The sequence below is a fragment of the Sorex fumeus genome, unplaced genomic scaffold (genome assembly GCF_029834395.1).
Source record: "Sorex fumeus unplaced genomic scaffold, SorFum_2.1 ptg000037l, whole genome shotgun sequence".
Taxonomy (NCBI): domain Eukaryota; kingdom Metazoa; phylum Chordata; class Mammalia; order Eulipotyphla; family Soricidae; genus Sorex; species Sorex fumeus.
The window spans coordinates 70,461,080-70,484,724 of NW_026606094.1; the positions used below are offsets into that span (position 1 = coordinate 70,461,080).

At 41.7% G+C, this 23,645-nt stretch overlaps 1 protein-coding gene across 1 annotated transcript in view; it reads left to right on the forward strand.

The window, feature by feature from the left end:
- The window catches only part of CREB5 (cAMP responsive element binding protein 5), a 474,076-nt gene that overhangs the window by 175,238 nt on the left and 275,193 nt on the right, over positions 1–23,645 (forward strand). Inside the window, exon 5 of the mRNA XM_056117946.1 lies at positions 8,460–8,632. Within this exon, the coding sequence (XP_055973921.1) occupies positions 8,460–8,632 (173 nt within the window). The remainder of the gene's footprint in view (positions 1–8,459; positions 8,633–23,645) is intronic.

Below are 23,645 nucleotides of genomic sequence, written 5' to 3' on the forward strand. Positions count from 1 at the left end.
TTTTCACATTACCCTGCACTCTCCCTCCCACCCCTTCCGGCTAAGGTTGCCAGAGATGATTTATCATCTTCTGATTCGTCTTACACTGAGTGACTCTGCTATAAATGTTATGTGACTATGCTAGAGAATGTTATGAAGAAGCTGTCAACCTAAATCGCTTGGATCTTCCCCTGACCCTGCTGTTTCCTCTAATACCTTATTGTCTCCTTTCACAGTGTATCCTACCTTCCTGTAAGATTTAAAGTATTCATTATCCATGATGGTAGCCCAGCTCCCAAGTAAGCTACCAGTATGAAGGAGCTTAGATTATCAAGAATCCTTTCTGTACCTCTTGTACCTTCTTGTATCTTGCATAAGGTTAGCACTTTTGTTATTCTGTGAATAGCTCAGACATCTTTTGGATGCAGTTCATGAATGTTTACATCTGGGAAGTTCTCAAAGTCTTCAAAACTGCCCAGCATCATTAAGATGCAGAGAACTCCAAGATTGCACAACCTAACTTGTAAATGCATGTCAAGATGACCCTGGTTCTTTATAGAGAAACCTATAAAGTCTCCACTCCTCGGCAGTTGATGGAATATAGATTTAAAGATAACACATTGGGACCTTGTGGGAATCAACATCATTTTGCCTGTATGCTACAATCTTTACTTTCATTTGTGGTCCACTTTCCTTCATCCTTCATTACCACACCCTGAAATTATAGTTATTTGTATGAACAGGGATGTATATACATTGGGTTGTTTTTTTTGCATATTGTATTCCAAGCCCATGCATGCAGAAAGGCAATTACCACTCTACCTCAAGCTTTCTGGTATGCAATCAAGGGTTATTATTCCCCTGGTTCTGAATCCATTCACACCCTGTGTGTCTCAGAACAATGAATGGAGGAAAGCAATGTATTATAAGGCTTGAAAGGAGAGAGAAGTTAAAGGACATGCAGGGTAACTTGAACCAAAGAGAAAAAATCCAGGAAAGATAGTTTGTCTATGTTCCTTTCATATTTGATGCTTGAGAAATTTTTGTTAGATCCGTTTCTTGAATGATAACCCATGGATATGGCAGAAACTATAATTTGGAGGAGGCTCATTTTTGAAAAAAAATTATGATTATGGAGAAAAATCAATGTTTTTAAGCCCATCACTAATTAGAGTCTAAAAGATGTGTTTGGGTTCTTGGTGTTTTGTAAAACATAACATAGTAGACTCATGGTGTATCAGCTGAAAAAGATCATGGGAACTTGTGGTCTAACTCCCTCCTTTTATCAGTGAGGGTATGAAAATCAAGGAGGTAATATGATTTATCCAATTTATATAGTCATAAGGAGGGGTAGAGAAACTCTCTTAGAAGAGACCTCCTAACTCCTAAGTCAGTATATTTTCAACATTGTTACATATTGCTAATCATTTGGAGGCATTTAAGCCAAAATATGATCCATGTATCATAAATGAGAGAATCTTTGTAATAGAAGACCATGAAGGTCATCTAGTGACATCTTCATTATGACGCAAGACTCCTCTTTGTGACATCCTTGACAAATGGCCACCAGTCTCTACTGCTTAACTCCAATAGTACTGCTTACTACTTCATAGGGCAGTTAAAGTTGTCTTTAGATATGTTATGTATGAGTAAACTTATCTTGACAAAAGTCAAATTTTTGTCTTTAAGGCATGAGTCCAGAAGGTGTGAGGATTTCCATTTCCAAAAGCAAAAGGGATGAGAAGTCAAGAGAAAAGTTTGACTCTATCAAAATGAGGATAATAATGCCTGTGGTGTAGCATCCTTGTGAGGATTAGATATGTGGTTTTTGATGCATCTACCATAGAGATATCTTCCAACTAGGTACTGAAATTGTGGTTGTTACTGTCATTTATCATCAGGACCCCATTTTTGAACTTATTCCCATTGGAGCAACATAGACGATGTCTAATCCCACAAATATTTGAAGGCAGTTAACATGACCCTCTAAATATTCTCTTCTTCAGACTAAATATTCCCTGATTTTTCTACTGTTCTTGTGATATGTTTTGGATGCTTTCATTGTTTTTATTCTCTCCTATTTGTGGATTTACCTCTTAAAATGTGGTGGCCAAATGTGGTCAGTCCAACATGCTCAACAGTGAAATAATTACTTCTCTTGATCTGGCTGTTGCACTTTTACAACAACCTAGATTTATGTTAGCATTTCTGGAGGCCAGATCACACACTTGGCTCAAGGAAAAACTGATTCTACTAACCAGAACATTAGCTATGTCTCCCAACAGTATGTCAAACATAGATTTGACAAGCTTAATTTTACATTTTCATCCAAGCTGTTGATAAAAATGTTGAATGCAGAAAAGGCCAAAGGCTGAGCCTACAGCAACACCTTTATCCTTCCCTATGTGTTCACTTCCATTTACCAGTGTGATGACATTTTACCAACTACAATCTCCTCATCTCTCCTAGCAAAAATAACACATGAATATTGAGTCACTCTTTGTGTTTTTGAAATTGGATATATAATTTATCCAGAGTGAAAATGCCATTCTTTTATCAATGAAGACAAGTTTCAAACCCATAATTGGGAAAACATGAACTCAGAGAATGAATTTCATGTTTGAGTTAGTATGTAATTCTAAAGAAAAAAAACTCTTAAAATGAAATGATAATGCTCACCTAATTGTTTAGCTTTCCAAAATGTTTTGAAATTACACTCTGGATAGGGACAAAGGAGACTGAAGAATTTGCAGAATTCATTTGTGGAAGACAGAGGAGATTTTTAAGAACTGGAATATAAGGTTCACCAACCTCTTCTGCCTCTGATGGAGATCATAAAGACACTGTCTTCAAAACTTCAGTAAGGGTGGCTACGGTCGTGACTCAGTGGGAGAACACCTGTCAGACTTCGTACATCAGGCTATGAACATGGTCCTTGGCACTGCCTCGCATTACCAAGTCACATCAATGCCACTGCTGTTGTGAGTGGTGTGACAGCACCACAAATGTAGCATATCACAACCAAGTGTCTGTGTGAGCACTGCAAATAAAAGCAAAACAAATCCCCAAAGACTTGTGGTGACCCATGGGGAGCTGCACCCCTGTGAGCGAGTACTTCAACAAAATGTATGACCTCATGTTTGACCCCTGGTCACACTTCAACCAAGGGAAGGATGGGGGATATTGTATGGGAGAATGTGAGGTATATTTTTAGATCATTCTCAATGAAGATTCATAAATGTTTTAAGGAAGGGTTCTTTTCTCCTCATTTAACATGCTTTATTTGAAGAAACCACACTAATTTCTTTGTGCTGCAGAAAAAGCCAAGCATTCTTGATTCTCAGAGTGCAGCTAATGAATGGTTCTCCTCCTCCCTTAAGCCAGAAATCGAACTGGATTTTTTTTGACACTCCTATCTTGACATCTTTCTCTAAGAACTCATTTAATATTTCTAAGGAAACTTTATAAGCTTCATATTATGTTTATGCTTTCTTCATCTTGCTCTTCATCCATAATTGAACAAATATCTTCACATCTAAAACTCTTACTGTTGTTTTAAAATTTTCATATATTCAGGTAAGGAGATAAGAAGTTAGTATTTTCAAACACTGGCCAAGCCTCACTCATGAAGGAACTGGCAGAGGAACCCAGGTGTGCGAGACCCGGGGTGTAGATCTCCAAGCCTGCTCGGATTGGAACTGGGCCTCCTCCACCCAGATCCCCCATCTTCCAGTATGTAGGTGTTACACCCATCAACTTCCCCTGGCGCCATGTATTCCCATCAACAACCAAGACTCAGAGACTATAAAACCCATCTCCCAGAAGCGTGCGGCCGCTAATATGGCCACGCAACATCTTATTATCTAGTTCTTACTCTGGAGAATCTGGCAGGCTACCAAAAGTATCCTGCCCACACGGCAGAGTCTGGGAAACTCTCCGTGGCATATTCAATATGCAAAAAACCAGTAACAATGATGGGTCTCATTCTCCTGACCCTGAAAGAGCCTTGAATGTGGAACTTTCTAAAATCTCAGGGCTAGGACAAAGGAGATGTTACTAGGGCCTGCTCGAGGAAATCGACGAAAAACAGGATGACAGTGATACAGTGATACCTAAGAATGAATGATAAGGTTTCGTCATGTTGAATGTTCTATAAATGCCATTTTATGCTTTTGTTTCATTCATTCAACATTTATTGAGCATCTACTATATGCCAGACATTGGCTTAGACTTTGGAAACACAATGGACAGTGTGTTTACTTCATAGTACACACACAAAAATAAAACAAAACAAAAAAACACTGGTTACTCTTTGTGAGAAGGAAAGGAGTAGGAAACGGGAGGAAAATTGTGTCCATTTTTTAAGAGATCAGGAATGGTTTCCTCACTTAATGTTTAATCTGAGATATGGATGATTCAAGGGAAGAGAGTCTTGATAGCAGGAGATGTATAATTGCAAGATCCTGTGCTAAGATGGAGCATGACTGGCATGAGGACAGGAAAGTTCTAGTAAGGTGGAGTGAATCACAGGAACAGGACTGAAAGTGGTGTGAGATGGGCTGGGAGGTAGGAAGGGCCTTGCAGGTCTCATGGTAAGTGTTGTGTGGACTCCATGTTTGCTGAATCGTGGAAGACCATCCAGCAGCTGGGTTGGGAGAGATGGGCACATAAGCAGAGTTATGAGGTCAACCTCTCCTTCCCTCCCCTTTTGGCGCCTCCTCTCTTCCCCTCCCTTCCTTTCTCCCTCCCGTCTCTCTTTTTCTTATCCTCTCTTTTATTTTCTGGGTGGGTCACATGTGGCAGTACTGAGGGCTTACTCCTGGCTCCCCACTTGATCATCACTTCTGGTGGTGCTTGTGGGCCTTAAAGGGTGCTGGGGAAAGAATCTAAACTGGCTACGTGCAAGGGAAACACCCTGCCCACTGTATTATCTTTCCAGGCCCTAGTTCTGCTTTTCAAGAAAGATCACTGTGCATGTTCACAAAATGTGTGGGCATGCTCAATGCATTTGGTAGTCAGGAGCCACTTCCCTCACCCTGAACAGCCGAAGGCAATGACAGACGAAAGAGGAAAGGAGGGCCAGGCAGGTTGGTGCTCAATTGCTGTTTATTCCAATCTAGTCTTCCTCTGCCTCCTTCCAATCTCACTCACTGCCCAAGCTCCTTCTCCCCCAGCCCACTTTCTCAGTCTTAGCTATAGAGAAGTATCACCAAGGTTTGGGGGTAGCAATTACACCTACATCAGATAGCACAATCAACATATGAAAGCCCTTCCTTCAGGGAAAACTCTTCTCAGACAAAGATCTCATCCTGCTAGGAGATCTTCTCAAGGGCAGAATTTCATCTAAGGCTTTATTTCTCCTTTCCTTAGTCTATAACTATTTAAACAATCAACCATCGTACCTCTACTTCTTAATAGTATTAGTCATGTTGTATGCACACAGTAAGAGATATATTAACCTTAAAGGGTGGCTCTCCTGGGAACATCTCACTATAGATACCAGACTACCGTGCTCAGGCCAGATTAGTCCTTCCTAACCCTACTAGGGTCCTTGTCTAGTCACTTCTCTTTGGGCCATGGCAGAATTTGTCCACAACCATAATCTTAACTTATTATAAGTTTTATGGCACTTGGCTGTCCCGTTTCAGTGTCAGGGTAGCTTACCGCTTTCCCTGGGTCCATCTAGTCCTTTCATCAGGATCCTGCTTTTGGGGTGCTAGGAACTAAGGGTAACTGAGGCTTTAATTGAGTAAATATGAGAAATGCCCAGGAGTAAATATTATTTGGAGTCAATGAACTCCCAAGTTACAAAAGCAAAGCATTAGCTGTCTTCCTGTGTCTATACAAAAAGGACATTGCTCTAAAGTAAACTATGTAAAGGACATAAGAAATAGAGAAATGCAATATTTCACTTACAAATACAAAAGCCAGAGTCCTTAGAAGTATCTGACCTGTCGCAGATCAGAGAGTATCTGGCGAAGTCACAGAGTCATAGAAGTATCTGACCAAGTCACAGAGTCTGATTTGGGGATATAGGTGGTTAACAGATAGGGGAAGCAGAGCACAGAGGAGAGGTTCAAGATAAACACAGAGGAATAGGGGTGCCTCAGGAGCACTGTGGTGGTCATAACCCAATAAACCCAAGCTCCCTCCAGCAAGAGAGAAAGACAAACCAATGTATCAGTAATGGGACAAAAAGGAGAAAGGCAAGCTAAAAGTAACAAGATAGCAGTGAGGAGATCAGTCTTGAGTAGGAAAGGAGATTATGATCATTTACAGGCTGGTAGAAGAAGAGGTGGAGAGACAGAAAGAGGGAGGGGATGCTCAGGTTTAACTTGTAGGACTTCAGGGTTTCATATTAGGGTGAAAGGCAAAGGTTCTAAGGCACTTTGGTTGTGTTGAGATGTAATTCTTTGTACATCAGAACCATGAACAGTAAAATGATTGTGATCATGCTACCTAAAGTACAATGGAATATAAATTACTTTTTAGAAAGGCACTGCAGGAGGTTTCATACATTTGAATTTTTGCTTGTGATTTAAGATTTAATGTTTAAAATATTTATTAAACTGCACATATTTAATGATAACCTTTTCTCACATAGGATCACATAAATAATTCCAAAAAAAGAGAGTCAGAGTGTGCTTCGGGTCTATTATTGACAAAGCAGCTGACTCAGAGAAAGAAAAAATATTGAATATCTTTAAAGAAACAATTGAAAAAATACTTGGAATTGCATATTTCATCAAGATCTCATTAAAACCTGGGAGAGTAAATTTGTTAAGTTCTACTTTTAAAAGAAAGAACACAGTTATCCTTATTTTCATTCTGATTTTTAGTTTAGGCTTCTTGATTTCTACTTCCTATAAAAAGAACTCAAGTATATCTCAGTGCTACCACCCTAGCACAAACCACTATTTCCTTTCATCTGATCTTAAAAAAACACAATCTTTTCCCATGTTAGAAAAGCCTCCCACTCCATGAGAGGAGCCTTTGGACTGTGTGTATAGTGTAGACTGCTCTTGCCTTTGGGGGTCCCAGGACAACACCTCAGTTCCCAGTCTGAGCCAGGTGCCCAGTTTCCATCTGCACTTGTGACAAACTGTGTGGTCAGGATTAAAACCCAGAAACTTGGAAAAGGTGTAATGTAATGGGCACAGCCATCCCAAATACCATATATGTTATCACTGTCATTTAACACCTAGTGTAGGAAATCCAGTCTTTTGCAGGAGAACTTCATAGAATCGTGTTAGTTCTTCTGGGGAACATTTTTGCTATACCAAAGCAGAGGCAGATGTATTTTCTCTAAATAATTGTCAGTGACCCTCCATTTCTCTTTAGCCATCCTCAGCCCATTTTCCAGCCAACCTCTGGAATTCCCTACCCTAATAGACTGGAGAGATATATCTAGCCAATGAGATACAACCAAACCACATTCTGTGTGCCACCTTGGCTTTGCCCTATACTTTCTTTCCAAGGTTTTGAATGTCTTTCTCACATGCAGTCCTGTTATTGTTGCTTGGTGCTCTTCTGCCTCAATATGAATCCTTTCTTGTTGTGTCAGTGACTTTTTTTTTCCAGCAAAAGCTATATTTTCAGTCACCTTTATCTTGAAGTTTGCTTTACTTTTTAATTTTAGACAAACTTTGACTCAAGCCTTCATGTGTTAAAAACAACAACAACATATGATTAAGTCCCTTCCATGACTTAGTTTTTTCTTCTCTGGTTTATTCATGCAGTATATTGGGACTAAAGTCCCACTGTGCTCAAAGCACCAAGGGATAGAGTTGTGAGCACAGACACTGCATTCTAGGAGAAAAGACAGTGAGAAGTAAACTGACAAGCAATCATTGTTCCATATTCCTAACATATTATTCCTAGAATTGTGAGAGGTTGATTCCATGCACATTCACCTGAGAGTTGTAACTCTTGTCATTTGGAGTCAGACACCCATCATCTCTTCCAGCTGTTCGTCTTGATTCTGCACCTTTTTGTGCTCAGATTTTGAGTTGGAAAAATAGTAGTTTCTCAGGAAAAGAAATAAATGGTTGGCTGTCCTTATAGGATGGAAAAAGAAAAAAGTACCCAGTGTGCTTGTCATTCAAAGCAGATGCTCACTGGCTCCTCGCTAAATCATAGCCTTGTGCACTTACTGCAAAGATAATTCTCAAATGCAGCATGCATCCCACAAAGTTAGAGAAGATCCATGCTAACTCTCCCTCATGGAAGCTCCACTTCAGAATTGTGGCAGAGTGATTAGTGAACTTTCAAATATTTTCTTTTGTGCTTTACTTTTAGAGTGAATAGTTAATTTTTATCTTCTCAAGCTGCAACAAGATAAATGGACTCATGGTCAGCTAGAAGCTATAACTCTTGATTTAGTTGACATGATCAGATTCCCAAGTTTGGCCTTTGAAAACCTGAGAGTGAAATAGAGCCTTGACTTCTTCTGACCTCTCCCTTCTGTCTTCTCCGGGCAGAATATCCCGATGCATAACACTGTTGGTGGGGCCATGGTGGGGCCTGGAGCTCACCAGCTCGGCAGCACCCGGATGACCAACCATGACACCAGCGTTGTGATTCAGCAAGCCATGCCATCACCCCAGTCCAGCTCTGTCATCACCCAGGCACCTTCCACCAACCGCCAGATCGGGTAAGGAGATCCCTTCATCTCTCTCTGAGCTTCTCTGAGCAGGAGCTAGAGGAACATTCTGACTGCTCCCTGTTTCTGCTGCTCAGATCAGGTGAGGCAGAGTTGATTTTCCTGGCTGGAGCTCAGATGATTTTGCTGGGGGCAGACAGAGGGTGTCTTCCTGTTGTGGAAGCTATGGACCCTGGACTCCAGGGATAGGAAAGTCTTCTTCTTTTTTTTTTTGCTCTATGTTCCCTGATTTTTTTTTGTTTTGTTTTGTTTTATTTTGCCATATCCAGCAGTGTTCAACCAGTGCTCCTGGTTCTGTGCTCAGGGATCACTCCTGGCAGTGTATAGGGGACCATATGAGTTGACCAAGGGCAAGACAAGAGCCATGACCATTGCATCGTCTCTCTGACCCCTGAATTTTCTGCTTAAAAGAGGAAAGAGAGCTTGTTGTGTTAGGTCCTGGCATCGGAACTCAATGTGAATACTCATTAGAATTTTTGGTGTGGCAATTTCTTCAAAACCAATTAGAAGCTATCCCCAAGTGTACCGTGTGTCTTTGAGTCCTTGTTGTTAATACTAATAAGAATCCCAGACCCAGAGTGTGCACACCACTGGGTTTTCCTAAGGAGTACCATGTCACTCACATTTCTACCCTTCTCGCCATGGACTATGACATGCAGAGACCTACTTTAATAAACGAGAGGGTGGACAATAAGCATTTTCCATGTTTGCCTGGGGTGCATTTTGGCTTCACATTCAGAAACAGAAAACTAATCTGGCCGTGGACTACTTAGCTTTGTTGTAGAAGTAAACACAAAATAAGCAAGTGTCTCCATGAAAGATTCCTTTTCTTTTCAAATGACTGTGCAAGTAAGCATTACCATCCGGGAAAGCAAGAACCTATAATATACAAAGAGGTGGGTGGGTTCTTAAGGACAGCATTTGCATCTCAAGGGCCTCCTACATTCTGGTGACTTGCTTTTGGGCAGATCATTCACAGCTAGGCCAGCTAGCTAATTATTATTATTTTATTTTTCTTTCAAGGGACAAAAAACAAGGAGTTAAATGTGCTGGAGTTTACAAGCAGTTTTACAACATTCCTGGCCCCCTGAAGCACTGACTACCCTATTTCTCTCCCCATTCCTGCCTCTCCCCTGCTGCAGGGTCAGCTCAGTAATGCAGAACCATTGTCCCAACAATGCTGGGGCTGGGGTCAGCCCTAAATTCCAGGATGGGTGTTGACTGTCAATAATTTAACTCCATGGCCCAAGGTGGTGGGGAAGGGACCCATTTCTAGGTTGTGTCATTATGCTCACATATCTGAGGGTGTTTCTGTGCAATGTGGGAACCATTTATCCTCAACCCCGGGGACTTGTGTGCCTTTCCCTGCATGTTCTGGGAGATAATTGTCACTTCTAAAAAATGGTCTCATTGCCAATCTTGAGGGAGGCTGTTTCTTTTCTTCACATCATTCCCTGTTGTGCTTTCCATGTTGACTCCGACCCACACATCCTGTCATTTCCATTTTCTTTATGTGACCCATCCAAACCCTTGCTCAGATGATCATGGGGCGCAGCAAGGAACAAGCCAGCCCATCTCCTCAGTGGATTCCAATTGAAACTCTAGGTGGTAACATTGGCTAATGGTGAATCTTTTATTTCTCTCAGCAAAGAGGAAATGAGCACTTATTTGAAAACATGAGTTCCCTCTGGAGACTGTGTCTTTAAATGAACATTTGAAATTGCAGATAGTTTTTTTTTTGAGGCTGCACAGAACCATATTGTAGTAATATTCTGATTTTTATCACAACCTCAAATATTTAAGTGTCAAAATCTGGCCAAGCCACCTGCAAATGTTTGCCATGGCCACTGGCCAACAAAAACAGCAAACAGCAATGAAAGTCTTCATTCAGGCTCAGCACTTAAGCTGCATCCAGCCAGGAGGCTGGGCCCCACCTGTGCCCACGCACTGTGCTCTTTTGCTGTGGCCAGGGAGTGCGCTTAGGATTGGAGCTTTGTGGGCTGGGGTGGGGGTTACTGTCTCCTCTTTTCTTTCCTTCTTGACAGTGACCCCCTTCTGCCAAGTCCACTTTTGCTTTTCTTTTAGTCCCCCATCTCCTCTTTTTATGCTGTATTTACGTTTAGAGGCTTGAATATACTGAGAGTGGATTGACATGGGGACCAGGAAATGGGGGGGGGTAGCACTGAATCTCAGGGAAGAGTGGAGTGGGGGTGGGGTTACATACTTCCTGCCAGGTATTTGGTGTTCGTATCTTTTGAACAGGCACCGAGCCAAAGCAGACTCAATGTGTGGCAACACAGAATAAGTTTTGAAAAGGTCAAAACTTAGGTAGACAAGCAGTCCTGGCAATTTAGATCGCATCCCATATCACCCGCTAGAGTGAGTTCTGTCAGAGTAGCCCTGTTATCCCAATAGAAACTGTGTAAGTATAAATATCCCAAATTACACTTGTGTGGTTAAGCAGGCTAGAAAAACACACTGCACTGGAGAGTGTGGGAGGCATCTCCAAACTAGTGACTACTTGTGCTTCGTCAAACTGGCAGACGCTCTGTCGGGAAGAGTGTCTTTAGCTGATTGATGGTAGCATTTTAGGAGATAAGTTTTCCAGATGGAAAAAAAAAAGAGTGAGCCATGGGCTGTGGGGGAGACAAGTTAGACAGAAAACAAGCCTGTGTTAAATATAGATGAAATTGATTCAGTCTTGGACCAAATATGTGGCAGATTCCAAGCAGTATCTCGACTCAGGTCATTTTTATTAGATATCATGTAACAGGCTCATTAATTCAGAATCAAGACAGCAAAGTTCAGGGAAAATGGTGGATGAGCAGGTAGAGGCTGCATAAAAATCTCTCCTTCCCTCTAATTCTCTCCTTTGCTCTTGCTGTTTCTGTCTCTTTTTCCATGAGTCAGTTTTGTGGAGTAGGTGGCTATAATCATAATTGATTTTGGCTTGTCTAAAGGAGCTTATTCCATTTAATGGAGGGAATGCTAGTAGGAAATTCATGTTTGGTGGTTCCACACAAGAGCACTGAAGAGGTACTACCAAGTATGGAGTTGTACAGGAATGGAAATTTGTACAGAATTCTAACAGAGCGATGGGGAACACTGCCAAAATATTCTACAAGTGTCTTCCTGTACTCAAAATGCTCTACAAATTTAATTATCTGGAGGGGAGTGGGCATGTCTAAGAACTCATTAGATTATCGGTGGAAATAATTTGATTGCAATTGTTTACAATGTAAATGTGGTATGTCTAACATCAGAACATTAGCTTGCTCCTACCAAGGTTAATATTTGAACAGGGCATCTAGCCACAATGTAATATTCCAGTTAAATATTCTAGTTAAAAGTTAGAAGTTTTTTTTTCAAAAGCATGCATGTATGAAGCACTTTATGTGGGGATCTCTTCCTTGATTTTATACCATTTTTAGTCCTGGCACACATTCATTCATGTGATGTGTAACGATGTTTATTTATTTTCTTATAAACTCTATTTGCATGAACTGTCAGGTCTATCTGCCTATGTCTAGATCAGATAGATCTAATACTTTATCAGATATTTATGTAAATTGTGGTAGAAGCAAATCTCGTTTTATGTAAAAATTAAAGTGACGTCAACATTTATTATACATTATACCGTCTCTCATTCTTTTATCTTTTCAATCCAATATTCTGTATTATGCAGAGGAAGCTCCTCACATCTCATATAACTCAGTGGATGGACACAACCAAAGAAATATTAATAGTAATAATATAAAGAAGAACCTTAATACATTTCAGAACTTGCAGTGATAAATTTCTATGGGGAGAACCATGTGGTTTGGTTTTATGAGTTGATGCTACAACTCAAGGTATCAGTGGGATGGGAACATCAATTCATTTGAGGATTTTTGTGTCATTGTTGCTATGGAAAAAAGTTAAAAAGATAAGTTAGGAGAGCACAGTTAAAAGAAAATAAATACCATTTTACGTTTAGAATTACATTTTAGAATGTGCTTGATTTGTAAAAGTGTAAGCCCATAAATCCACTATTAAGCATTTTCTTATACTCCACAAACTAGCAGCATAAGACTGAGCCAATAGGCCAATGCCAACAACATGCAGGCTGGCCTTCTTCCTGCTAGAAGCAGGTCCTGGGGTCCCACCAGCCCACAGTCTTCTCTAGGACAAATTAAATCCCCCTTTGGGTAATTCAGACCAGGAGCCATTCATTCCTGCTTTGCGTTTGCTGAATATTAAGCCTATCAACATAGCTTTATTGTTAGAAAGTTGGTGGGTCTTTCACAACCTTGAGAACGTTTATGAGGGCCTTTCAGGGGGTTGCTTTCTGGGAGGGTTGGCTGACTTAACCATATGGCTCCCGTTAAATCCCACGCAGAGCCTTGAGAAATTACCTCTGAGCGGGGGCCAATGGCCTTCCCTCCCAGAGTTTTATATGTGGAATGAAAATTAAGTATTGATATTTGAGGAAATACAGGGTTTCTTAACATTCGAAAGATGTAGCACCACATGGTATTGTGGTCAGAATGAAGGGGGCAGAGCCAGAATCCCAGAGCACAAGTCTCCATATTCAAAAAATCAGAAAAATACCTGGTTCTTGTTCCTGAATCTGGCTCTGGCACCTGACTCTTCTGGCAAGTATGACATATCTTGTTCACCTAGAATACAGCAAGGCTGGTGTACTGGTCAGTTCTAATGAAACACTAATGAAACACTGCTCTAATGAGACAGTGGTTAAAAAAAAAACAGACAATTGTTTTTCAGGCTTCTGGAGACTAGGAAATTCAAGGTACCAAATCATGTGATTTGGTTCTTTTTTTTTTTTTTTTTTTTTTTTTTTTTTTTTTTTTTTTTTTAATTTTTTTTTTTTTTTTTTATTTATTGAATCACTGTGGGAAAGGTTACAAAGCTTTCAGGTTTATGTCTCAGTCATGCAAATATCAAACACATTTCCCTTTACCAATACTTATTTTTTCCCATGAAGAACCCCAATAAAACCCCACCCCCCACCCCTCCCCGTCCCTGTGAGGCAGATGAATTCTAGTTAACACTCTATCCGCTTTGATTAGATTGTTTCAATAAAAGATTCACCACTATTATTTAGAGTTTACCCCCCCCCCCCCAAATCAGACATGCTGAAAAAGCATTGTGAAGTGATTTGCTTTCTCCAGCTGGGTTCAAGAATTAAATGTTGGTTTTGGATTTCTGCTATTTTACTTATTGACCCTGGAAGTATTTCTACTGAAAGTCAGATAGTTAAGAAATTGGTTTCTGTGTTCTGGAGTCGTGGCCGTGCTGGAGAGCCGCTCGTGGGGGGCAACTGGTGGCCTCGGTAGGGCGTGAAGGGCGGAGCGAAACGCCCCCCTTCCCATGAGGTTTTAGTCGCCCCCACACTCCCGGCTCATACCTGCTGTCCACAAGGCTCCCATGTGGCCGCCATCTTTCTTTCCAGAGAGGAGAGGGCGAATGGGGCAACACCCTTTCCCCTCCGGCAGACTTGATGGGCTGGATCAATGCATAGTCCATTCACTTTTCTGCTCCAAGCTGCTGGGTTCTGCATTAAGTCCTTGTGCTTCTGGGGCCATGGCCGTGCTGGAGAGCCGCTCGTGGGGGGCAACTGGTGACCTCGGTAGGGCGTGAAGGACGGACCGGAACGCCCCCCGACCCATGAGGTTCCAGTCGCCCCCACTCCCCCGGCTCATACCTGCTGTCCACAAGGCTCCCATGTGGCCGCCATCTTTCTTTCCAGAGAGGAGAGGGCGAATGGGGCAACACCCTTTCCCCTCCGGCAGACTTGATGGCCTGGATCAATGCATAGTCCGTTCACTTTTCTGCTCCAAGCTGCTGGGTTCTGCATTAAGTCCTTGTGCTTCTGGGGCCGTGGCTGTGCTGGAGAGCCGCTCGTGGGGGGCAACTGGTGACCTCGGTAGGGCGTGAAGGACGGACCGGAACGCCCCCCTTCCCATGAAGTTTTAGTCGCCCCCACACCCCCGGCTCATACCTGCTGTCCACAAGGCTCCCATGTGGCCGCCATCTTTCTTTCCAGAGGGAGGAGGGCGGAAGGGAGCAACACCCTTTCCCCTCTGGGCAGAAATGATTGCCTGGATTAACGCATAGTCCTTTCACTTTTCTGCTCCAAGCTGCTGGGTTCTGCATTAAGCCCTTGTGCTTCTGGGGCTGTGGCCGTGCTGGAGAGCCGCTCGTGGGGGGCAACTGGTGACCTCGGTAGGGCGTGAAGGACGGACCGGAACGCCCCCCTTCCCATGAGGTTTTAGTCGCCCCCACACCCCCGGCTCATACCTGCTGTCCACAAGGCTCCCATGTGGCCGCCATCTTTCTTTCCAGAGAGGAGAGGGCGAATGGGGCAACACCCTTTCCCCTCCGGCAGACTTGATGGCCTGGGTCAATGCATAGTCCGTTCACTTTTCTGCTCCAAGCTGCTGGGTTCTGCATTAAGTCCTTGTGCTTCTGGGGCCGTGGCTGTGCTGGAGAGCCGCTCGTGGGGGGTGACTGGTGACCTCGGTAGGGCGTGAAGGACGGACCGGAACGCCCCCCTTCCCATGAGGTTTTTGTCGCCCCCACACCCCCGGCTCATACCTGCTGTCCACAAGGCTCCCATGTGGCCGCCATCTTTCTTTCCAGAGGGAGGAGGGCGGAAGGGAGCAACACCCTTTCCCCTCTGGGCAGAAATGATTGCCTGGATTAACGCATAGTCCTTTCACTTTTCTGCTCCAAGCTGCTGGGTTCTGCATTAAGCCCTTGTGCTTCTGGGGCTGTGGCCGTGCTGGTGAGCCGCTCGTGGGGGGCAACTGGTGACCTCGGTAGGGCGTGAAGGACGGACCGGAACGCCCCCCTTCCCATGAGGTTTTAGTCGCCCCCACACCCCCGGCTCATACCTGCTGTCCACACGGCTCCCATGCGGCCGCCATCCTTCTTTCCAGAGAAGAGAGGGCGAATGGGGCAACACCCTTTCCCCTCCGGCAGACTTGATGGCCTGGATTAACGCATAGTCCTTTCACTTTTCTGCTCTAAGCTGCTGGGTTCTGCATTAAGTCCTTGTGTTTCTGGGGCTGTGGCCGTGCTCCAAACTTAACTCTGACTTTCAGGGAGAAAGATTGGGTGGTTTACTTCTCATTGATCACTTTGTATATAGAGAGATGTCGCGCGGCCGCGTAAGCGGCCGCGCGGTTTTGAGAAAAAGTCCTCGTTCCCGCATACTCGAGCTGTGTTTGTAGAGGCTTCTGGTCACCGGGGTTCCATCTGGGGAAGGCGAGATGCGGCGCCTACTCCATCTGGAACTTGCGGGTGAACTTGGCTCTTTTTGGAACCTGTTTTTTCTTTTTTTTTTCCCTCCGGGATCCCGCACGCTCCATGTGTTCTTTCTCTTATCGTGATTTGGTTCTTAAGAGAGTCCTTGTCTTGCCTTGCAAGCCAGTTGCCATCTTACTGTATGTTCATCTGACATCTCTGTAACAAGGGAAAGGAAATGAAATGGTGGAAGAAACTCTTTGGTCTCCCTCCCTCCCTCTCTCCCCTCCCTCCCCCTCCCTCCCTCCCTCCCTCCCCCTCCCTCCCTCTCTCCCCTCCCTCCCTCCCTCCCTCCCTCCCTCCCTCCCTCCCTTCCTTCCTTCCTTCCTTCCTTCCTTCCTTCCTTCCTTCCTTCCTTCCTCTCTTTTTCATCTCTCTCATACTCTCTCTCTCTCTCTCTCTCTCTCTTGCTCTTGCTTGCTCTCTCTCTCCAAACCCAGGGTCTCATACATGCAAAGCTTGACCTCTACCACTTACCACTTATTTAATTCCTGTCCTATCCCCTCCTTATAAAGACATACATCCCACTAGGGGACCGACCCTCATGATTTAGTCTAAATTTATCTAACAAAGATTCTAACTCTTAATACCAGCACATGGGGTATTAGAGCTTCAGCATATGAGTTTGGGACAGCAATTGCATGCAGTCTATGGCAGCTAATTTATGTAGGAGAAACTATGGGAGGTCATTTCTCAGTGGCACAAGTTTTTTGTTAGAAAACTCTTTGAGTCTTCTATGCTGAAGAAAGGAAGGAAGCTGTCATTTTCTACTATCATCTATCCTTAATCTATTGTATGCAAACATGGCCACAGCATATGGTTTCTTATTATTTACCAGTAGCCTAGAAAGGGTGGCATTTGTAATTTCATTTTTATTACTGAAAGAAGAGCATCCATTGTCACTCAGTCAGTGATATAAGGAACTATGAGCAGAGATCAGAGGAACCCCCAAATGTGCTTTCACCAGGCTTTTGCCCATTGTAATCTTTGTGCTACCGGAATACACAAGTATGTACCTCAATTCCCCATAGGAGTTGGCTGGAGCTTAGAGTTTCTGACTATGGTTTGAAGGGCACTGGTGCTTTTATATATTTGGAGGCAGTAGTAGACACACGGGATGACCAGCAACTGCTTCAGGTCTTCAGAAGTTCCCTGACCCCCAAGGAAGGGAGATCAGGAATGGTCTTAAGCACATGACTATGGACCATAGACTTGTACTTGGGAGATCTTCTGGACAAACTCCTACACTGATGAGAAATGAAGTCATCGCAGAGGGGTGATTGTCCTTTCTTCACCTATGTTATTGCTCCACATTTGACTTTTTAATTTGCAAGAAGACTGCAGAAAGTACAACTTCCCAACATTTTCTTATTCTTACTGGGGAGGGGTAACTTTGTGACCTTCTCTTGTAGAAAGATTGTGTTTGTGTATCTTGCCAACAGAAATCCTGAATCTTACAAGTTCCAGAAGTGTCATCTAAATGTCGCTATATGTATTTTCTCTCTGGTTTTTTAAAAAGTAGACACAGACAAGGTCTGCATCTAAAGCAGATAACCCAGGATCATCCCGTTTGTAAAAATTTCTAGTAAATATGAAACTTTTTCTTTGTGCAACTTATTGAAAAGATAACACCAAGAATACAAGATTTGCTTAAAACCAAACCATATTAGGTCAGAGTAGAATCAGGGAAGAATACTTTCCATGGCACTGAAATAGAAGAGCATCTAGGACATATTCTAGGCAAGTGCAAACCCAGGTTTAACTTCTGGCACCACGTGGCTCTGAAGGCTCAAGCACTGCTGAATAGACCCTGGAAGTACCTGACAACATGGGTCTTGAGTGGCACTGAATCAGTTGCCTGGTTGTTTAATTGTACTCAAGAGTACCCCACACCCCTACCTCCAGAGTACTTCCTGGTCAACACCACATCTCATCCCCCTTCTCCCCCTCCCCAAAAGAAAAGGAAAAGGCTTAGGTTGATGGATTGGGCATAATCAAGGCTCTATTGTTTAAAAGGTACAAACTTAAGCAAACATTTTTCTGAACCACCTTTTACTTATTGATGCATGAAAACAGTTCATAGCTTTATATCAATCAGTCCCAGTAACAAAATCATAATTCAATGCCTCTTTTCTTTCTTTTTTTTTCTTTGTTTTATTTTTGCTTTTGAGCCTCACCAGGAAGTGCTCAGGGACCACTCCTGGCAACCTTGGGGGACTATATGGGGTTCCAAATAGGAATCTGGTTTGATTGTCTGCAAGGCAAGAACCTTACCTGCTGTGCTACCTCTCCAGCCCCTTGATGCTTTTTTTCTGTGTCTTCTTGATCTGGTTTACTTTTCTTAAAGAACTGAAGTTGGCAGAAACTCTAGGTTATGTGAGAAGCGGGATGTTTTCATCAACCCAGGGAACTAGAGAGAACAGTATAATCATAGAGAAGGGTCTTAACATGCAAAACCGGACAGACTTGTCTTCTTGGCTCATTTCCTGAGATAGCAGCAAGTTCATGATTCTTATTTGAGCATGAACACTCCACTTATAGTTGAGTAAAGGGGGCTTCAGAGGATACTAGATTTCCTAGCTCATATCAGTAATAGCAGGAGCCAAAATATGACTCGGGTCTCCTGTACTTTCCTATGCCATGAGCCCAAAGACTATTAAGTTTAACTCTCATCATATGTAAAATGGAGAGATACATGTAGAAAATGTGTTTAGTGACAGTTTCTGGACCACGTGTGATAACTCCTTGAAAAATACCCAAAGAACATGAACTTGGGAAAATATTAGCTTAGTGCTCTGCAAGGTATTATTGTTAAAAAAAATGAACTCAATAAAGTGGGATTGGTCTTTTGCAGTTCCCAGCTGCATGTTGCTGTTTTGAAGACTAAGCATATCAGAGCAATGTGGCACTGTCCTCCTTATGAGAAGCTTTGATTATTTGCAGTCTCCATAGTTCTAGTTCTATGTCTCATAAGGTATGACATACCTATCTGACCTAATTGATAAATAGGTTCTAAGGAAGAAAGAAAGACTGTTCCAGGAATCTACATAGCCCTGGTGTTCATTGTGTATATCATATATACATAGAACTGCAAATTTGGGCATCTAAAATATGACTAATTCAACAAGTTCATGTCTTTCTTAATAATATCAAACCAAAATAATTTCTCTTACCATCATTTTAAATATCCTTTCTAACTGAAGGATTATACACATTCTGTGGGTATTTTGCCTTTGGATAGATGATAATAACATATGAGCAACTATTTTCATCTTGAACTTTGTATGTAAATGGAATCTTGGTTTTAGGTTGAGTTAGATACAGGTGGAATCTAATGTCAGTGAGGCAGTGAAAGTCATTGCTAAAGATCAAATGCTGTAACAGGCAGTTCTGACTTTACCACTCACAAGTCTTGATATTTTGACCTCTCTAAGTCTGGCTTTTCTCTCTTATGAAAAGGAAAGAATGAAGCTAAAGTGGTCCACTAAGTTTCCTCTAGCACTTAAGAATAAGTTTGTTTATCATGACTAACATTCTCTCCTAACACTGCTTGGCCAGTATGAACTGTGGAAGAAGAAATTCCACTAAACAGATGCTTTCATATTTAACTGGCAACCTAGTAATCTGTTTAGTAAGTAATTTGTGCTATTGGTAAACATCAGTGTAAAATTTTTGTGGAATAATAAAACATTCTTACTAGTACCAGACACATTAGAAAAGCTAGTTTCCTCCCTTCCCTTTAGTGGAGCACATTTTGGTCAGTGTCTATTCTGGTAAGGGCTGTGAAATGATAGGATCCTTGCAATTGTTGGGTAGAGATGCTGGAATGTGTTTGGGTTGCTTATGCAGGTTGCAGATATTAGCAGTGAACAGATGTCCCTTGAAATCTTTGGAGTGCCAGAAATGACACTATTAATGACCATCTACCCATCACGTATTAGTTGAACTATGATCATTCACAAGTCAATTCACGACACTTTGTAGTTCATAGAATTTAGAGTTCATAGAATTTAGAGTTCATAGAATTTACAGTTTATAGAATTTATAAACCTATTCTATGCAAATAATCATAATAGTCACTACAATAAAAAGTACTTGTCCTCAAGTTACCATACCACTGAATACTTGTTATATGTACTATTTCATCTTAGAACTTCTAGGCACTAAAGGCCAAACAACTGACCAACTTTCAGGGATCAGGGCTTAGCATGGTATTTCCTCTCACTTTTCCCAGTGTCTTGCAATTGGCTACCTGAAAAGGTAAACATAGAAGTACTAGATTAAAGAGAAATAGAGGTTATTGCATTTCATTACTATTTGTGTGGGATAGTCATATTGATAAGTCTGTCAACTCATACAAACAAAAAACAAAACCAAAAACACTAAAGCCAACCTCTAAGACATTATAGGCTGGGGACACAACTTCATGGTAGAGCACATGCCTTGCATGAGTAGGAACTGGCTTTGATCCCTGGCATTGTGAAAAGTAAAATAAAATAGACTACCCCCTCAGGAAAACAAGTATTTTCTGAGGATATGGTTCGGCAGTAAAGCACATGCTTTGGATGCAGGAGACTGGGGTCCAATCCTTGGCACTACAAAACAAAACAAAAAAACCTTAATAGATGTGAATTCCAAATAATGACACATCTGAAACATTGGAAAGTTGACTTCCAAAATAATGTTAACCAGACTGTATATTATTAAAGGATATTAAAATATTTTGATATTTGGCTTCCAAATTCTATCTCTGTGTCTTTGTGTACCTGCTGGTATATCACTTCTTAATAATTTGCTTTTTTAGAACATAAGTTAGACAATTTGATTTGTATTTAACATTATTCAAAACCACTGAAAATCCTTACAGGTATATCTTATGCATTCCATCCGCATGGTTTGCATAATGCTGTGAATGTCCCTCATATTATACCCTCTGATGTGACAATATATCACACTAGAACCTTGAAATCACCCTTGAAGAATCATTAGAGTGATGGACAAGTGTAATGAGATTGAAAAAGAAGAGTATCATGAAATTCTACTTTTTAGAAAGTTGAAACAATTTTCAGTATCTAGAAATGACCTTTGATGGATTATGTTTTCAGGAGGAGTTTTTATTTCTCTGACCCTGTGACATCATTGGCATGTGGGTGAGATATGAAAGTGCTAATGCTAATGTCCCTGATGGGTGGTGACAACCAAATCTGAGAGTGGGTTATGGAGGTCAGCTCAGGTAGGGAGCCCATCCCTAAGAGGAGGGTAAGTATTTTCTGGAAAATTGTCTCTGGCTCTTCCTTGGGGCTCAACAAAAGATGGCTTTGGTATACTTGAATATTTTAATGTAGAGTTGGAAGGTAATGGAGAAGATAGGTTATTCATCTAGAAGCTTCTGCCTTTCTCCTTTTTTCTTGTTCTTCCCTCCTCTTTTATTTAAATCTTTTCTAGAAATACAGGAGAGAAATATCATGTTACTTATACCTGCAATTTGGCCTTGACTCTTGATTAATATATGGAATTGGAGAAAGGTTTAAAACTTTTAACTGTAGGGAAAATGAGAGACCTCTGTGTATTTGCATGCATGCATGCATGTTTGAATGTGCACGTGTGTGTATGGTGCCAATTACTAGATTTGTCCCAACCCCCATCATTGTGTGGATAAGTGTTATTTATTTGATTTAGTTCCATAGTCAAGAATTTTTCAGAAAACTAGAGTTTGTCCAGATCTCTTTGAATAAATGTGAGTGTGTGTGTGTGTGTGTGTGTGTGTGTGTGTGTGTGTGTGTGTATCTCTGTCTGTCTGTCTGTCTGTCTTCGTGTGTGGGAGAGAAGGAAGGAGGGGGAGAAAGAAGGGAAGGGTAGGAAAGAAGGGAAGAGAAAGGGGTTTTGCAAAAAATGTGTGTGAAACTTCGCTGCCACACTGAAGTCATAGAAAACCAACCTGCATTGGGTCCACCTTGTTCCATAATTATTATTGCCATTAGAAATAATTATTATTTGCTTCATTGAGTTGGCAGTTTGGAGCTTGCCTGAGACAGAGGCTTCTCACAGGAGCCATAGACAAAGGACAAAACAATCACCCACAAATGCTTCAACATGTTTGGACGACATCCTTCTCTTAGTTAATTTCATTGAGTTTCATACACATTGAGCTTCAAATTGAATGAAAAGTTCCTGCGCTACAAAAGCAGCATGAATGAACACTTGCACCCAGCAGGCATTTTTTTTTTTTTTACTGGAAGCTGGGATTCCAGGCTTTTCTCATGTATAGAGATGAAAATTTTTCATGTTATTTGTTTCTTTAATTACAGATGAAAAAATAAATTCTAAGATGGTTCTTCAGTTGAAAAGGAGGCTTGAAATGTAAAGAAATGGGGGAAAAATTCCACAGAGAGGCAACGAGCTTTACTGAGGAGGCAGAGGATTTACCACTTTCATTTGATTTTTCATTATTGGTTTTGTCTCTTCAAAGCTATCCAGTCTGCAGCTGCTGAATTGTTTTCTCTTTCCTTCACCTTATCACTTGGAAATAATTGTGCCATGAATATCCCTCATACCCTTTTGAGGGATCTCCACTAGGTGGCCAGATGGTTTTGAACCAATGGATTGTTCACAACAGAAGCAAAGCCTTGTGATTGGACTCATCAGGTCATTAAAGAAAAAAGAGTAGGCTTGAGGGTAGGAGTATAATGAGTAGGTTGCTTGCCTTGTACATGACTGAACTGAGTTCGACCCACAGAATCCTATGTGATTCACCAGTCCTGCAAGGAGCAATGCAAGAACCAGAAGTAAGCACTGAGCATCACTGAGTTTTAGGGTACTGCCTAAAACTCCAAAACAGAAAAAAGATAAAAGAGCTGTAAAATCCTACTAATAAAAGTTGTAAATGATGTTGCCTAAAGTAAAAAATTTAAATTAATTAACTAAAAAGAAATAAAGTGTGTGACAATATGTTCCTCCAGATATTATTTCCCCCCCTCCCCATAAGAGTTCAATAAACATTCAATTAAGTGGAAAAAGAGGAGGCTGAGAGTGAGCGTTATGCATGAAACCCTATTGAAAATATTACTGTCAACCACTGTGTCAAAAGTTATTAGACAGTACCTCTCTATAAATCTGGTGGATAGGTGGGAGGGAGACAATGGGCCGGGATAGGCATTGGTGGAGAGAAGTGGATAGTGGTGAAGAGATTGGTGTTGAAACATTATATTCCTGAAATCCAACCATGAATAACTTTGTAATTTATGGTGAATTAATTTTTTAAAAAATATTGTATGACTGAAATACTACCACAAACAGCTTTGTAAGGGTTTATCTCACAGTGATTCAATAAACACAGTTCAAAAAAAAATTCAGTTGTTCCTTGACAATGTCTGTAACAGTCACAGAAAATATTGGCGTCTACCTATATATAAGTGGGGACTCTTTGACCACAGTGCTTAATCTCTTCTTCCTGTAACTGTTGAATCAGACCCCTGAAGAGCCTCCTAAAATTGGAAGGAGGAGGGGTAGTAAAACGAGGAGAAGAGGAGAGGAATAGGAGGAGCACAAAAGAGTACAGGGAGAGGAGGAAGAGAGAGGGAGAGAGAAGAGGAAGGGAAGGATTGGGATGAGGAGGAAGAGGGAGACAGGAAGTATAGGGTTTGAGGAAGAGAAAAACAGACTCGACAACCTTCAGTGGATGTATGGACCCAACACA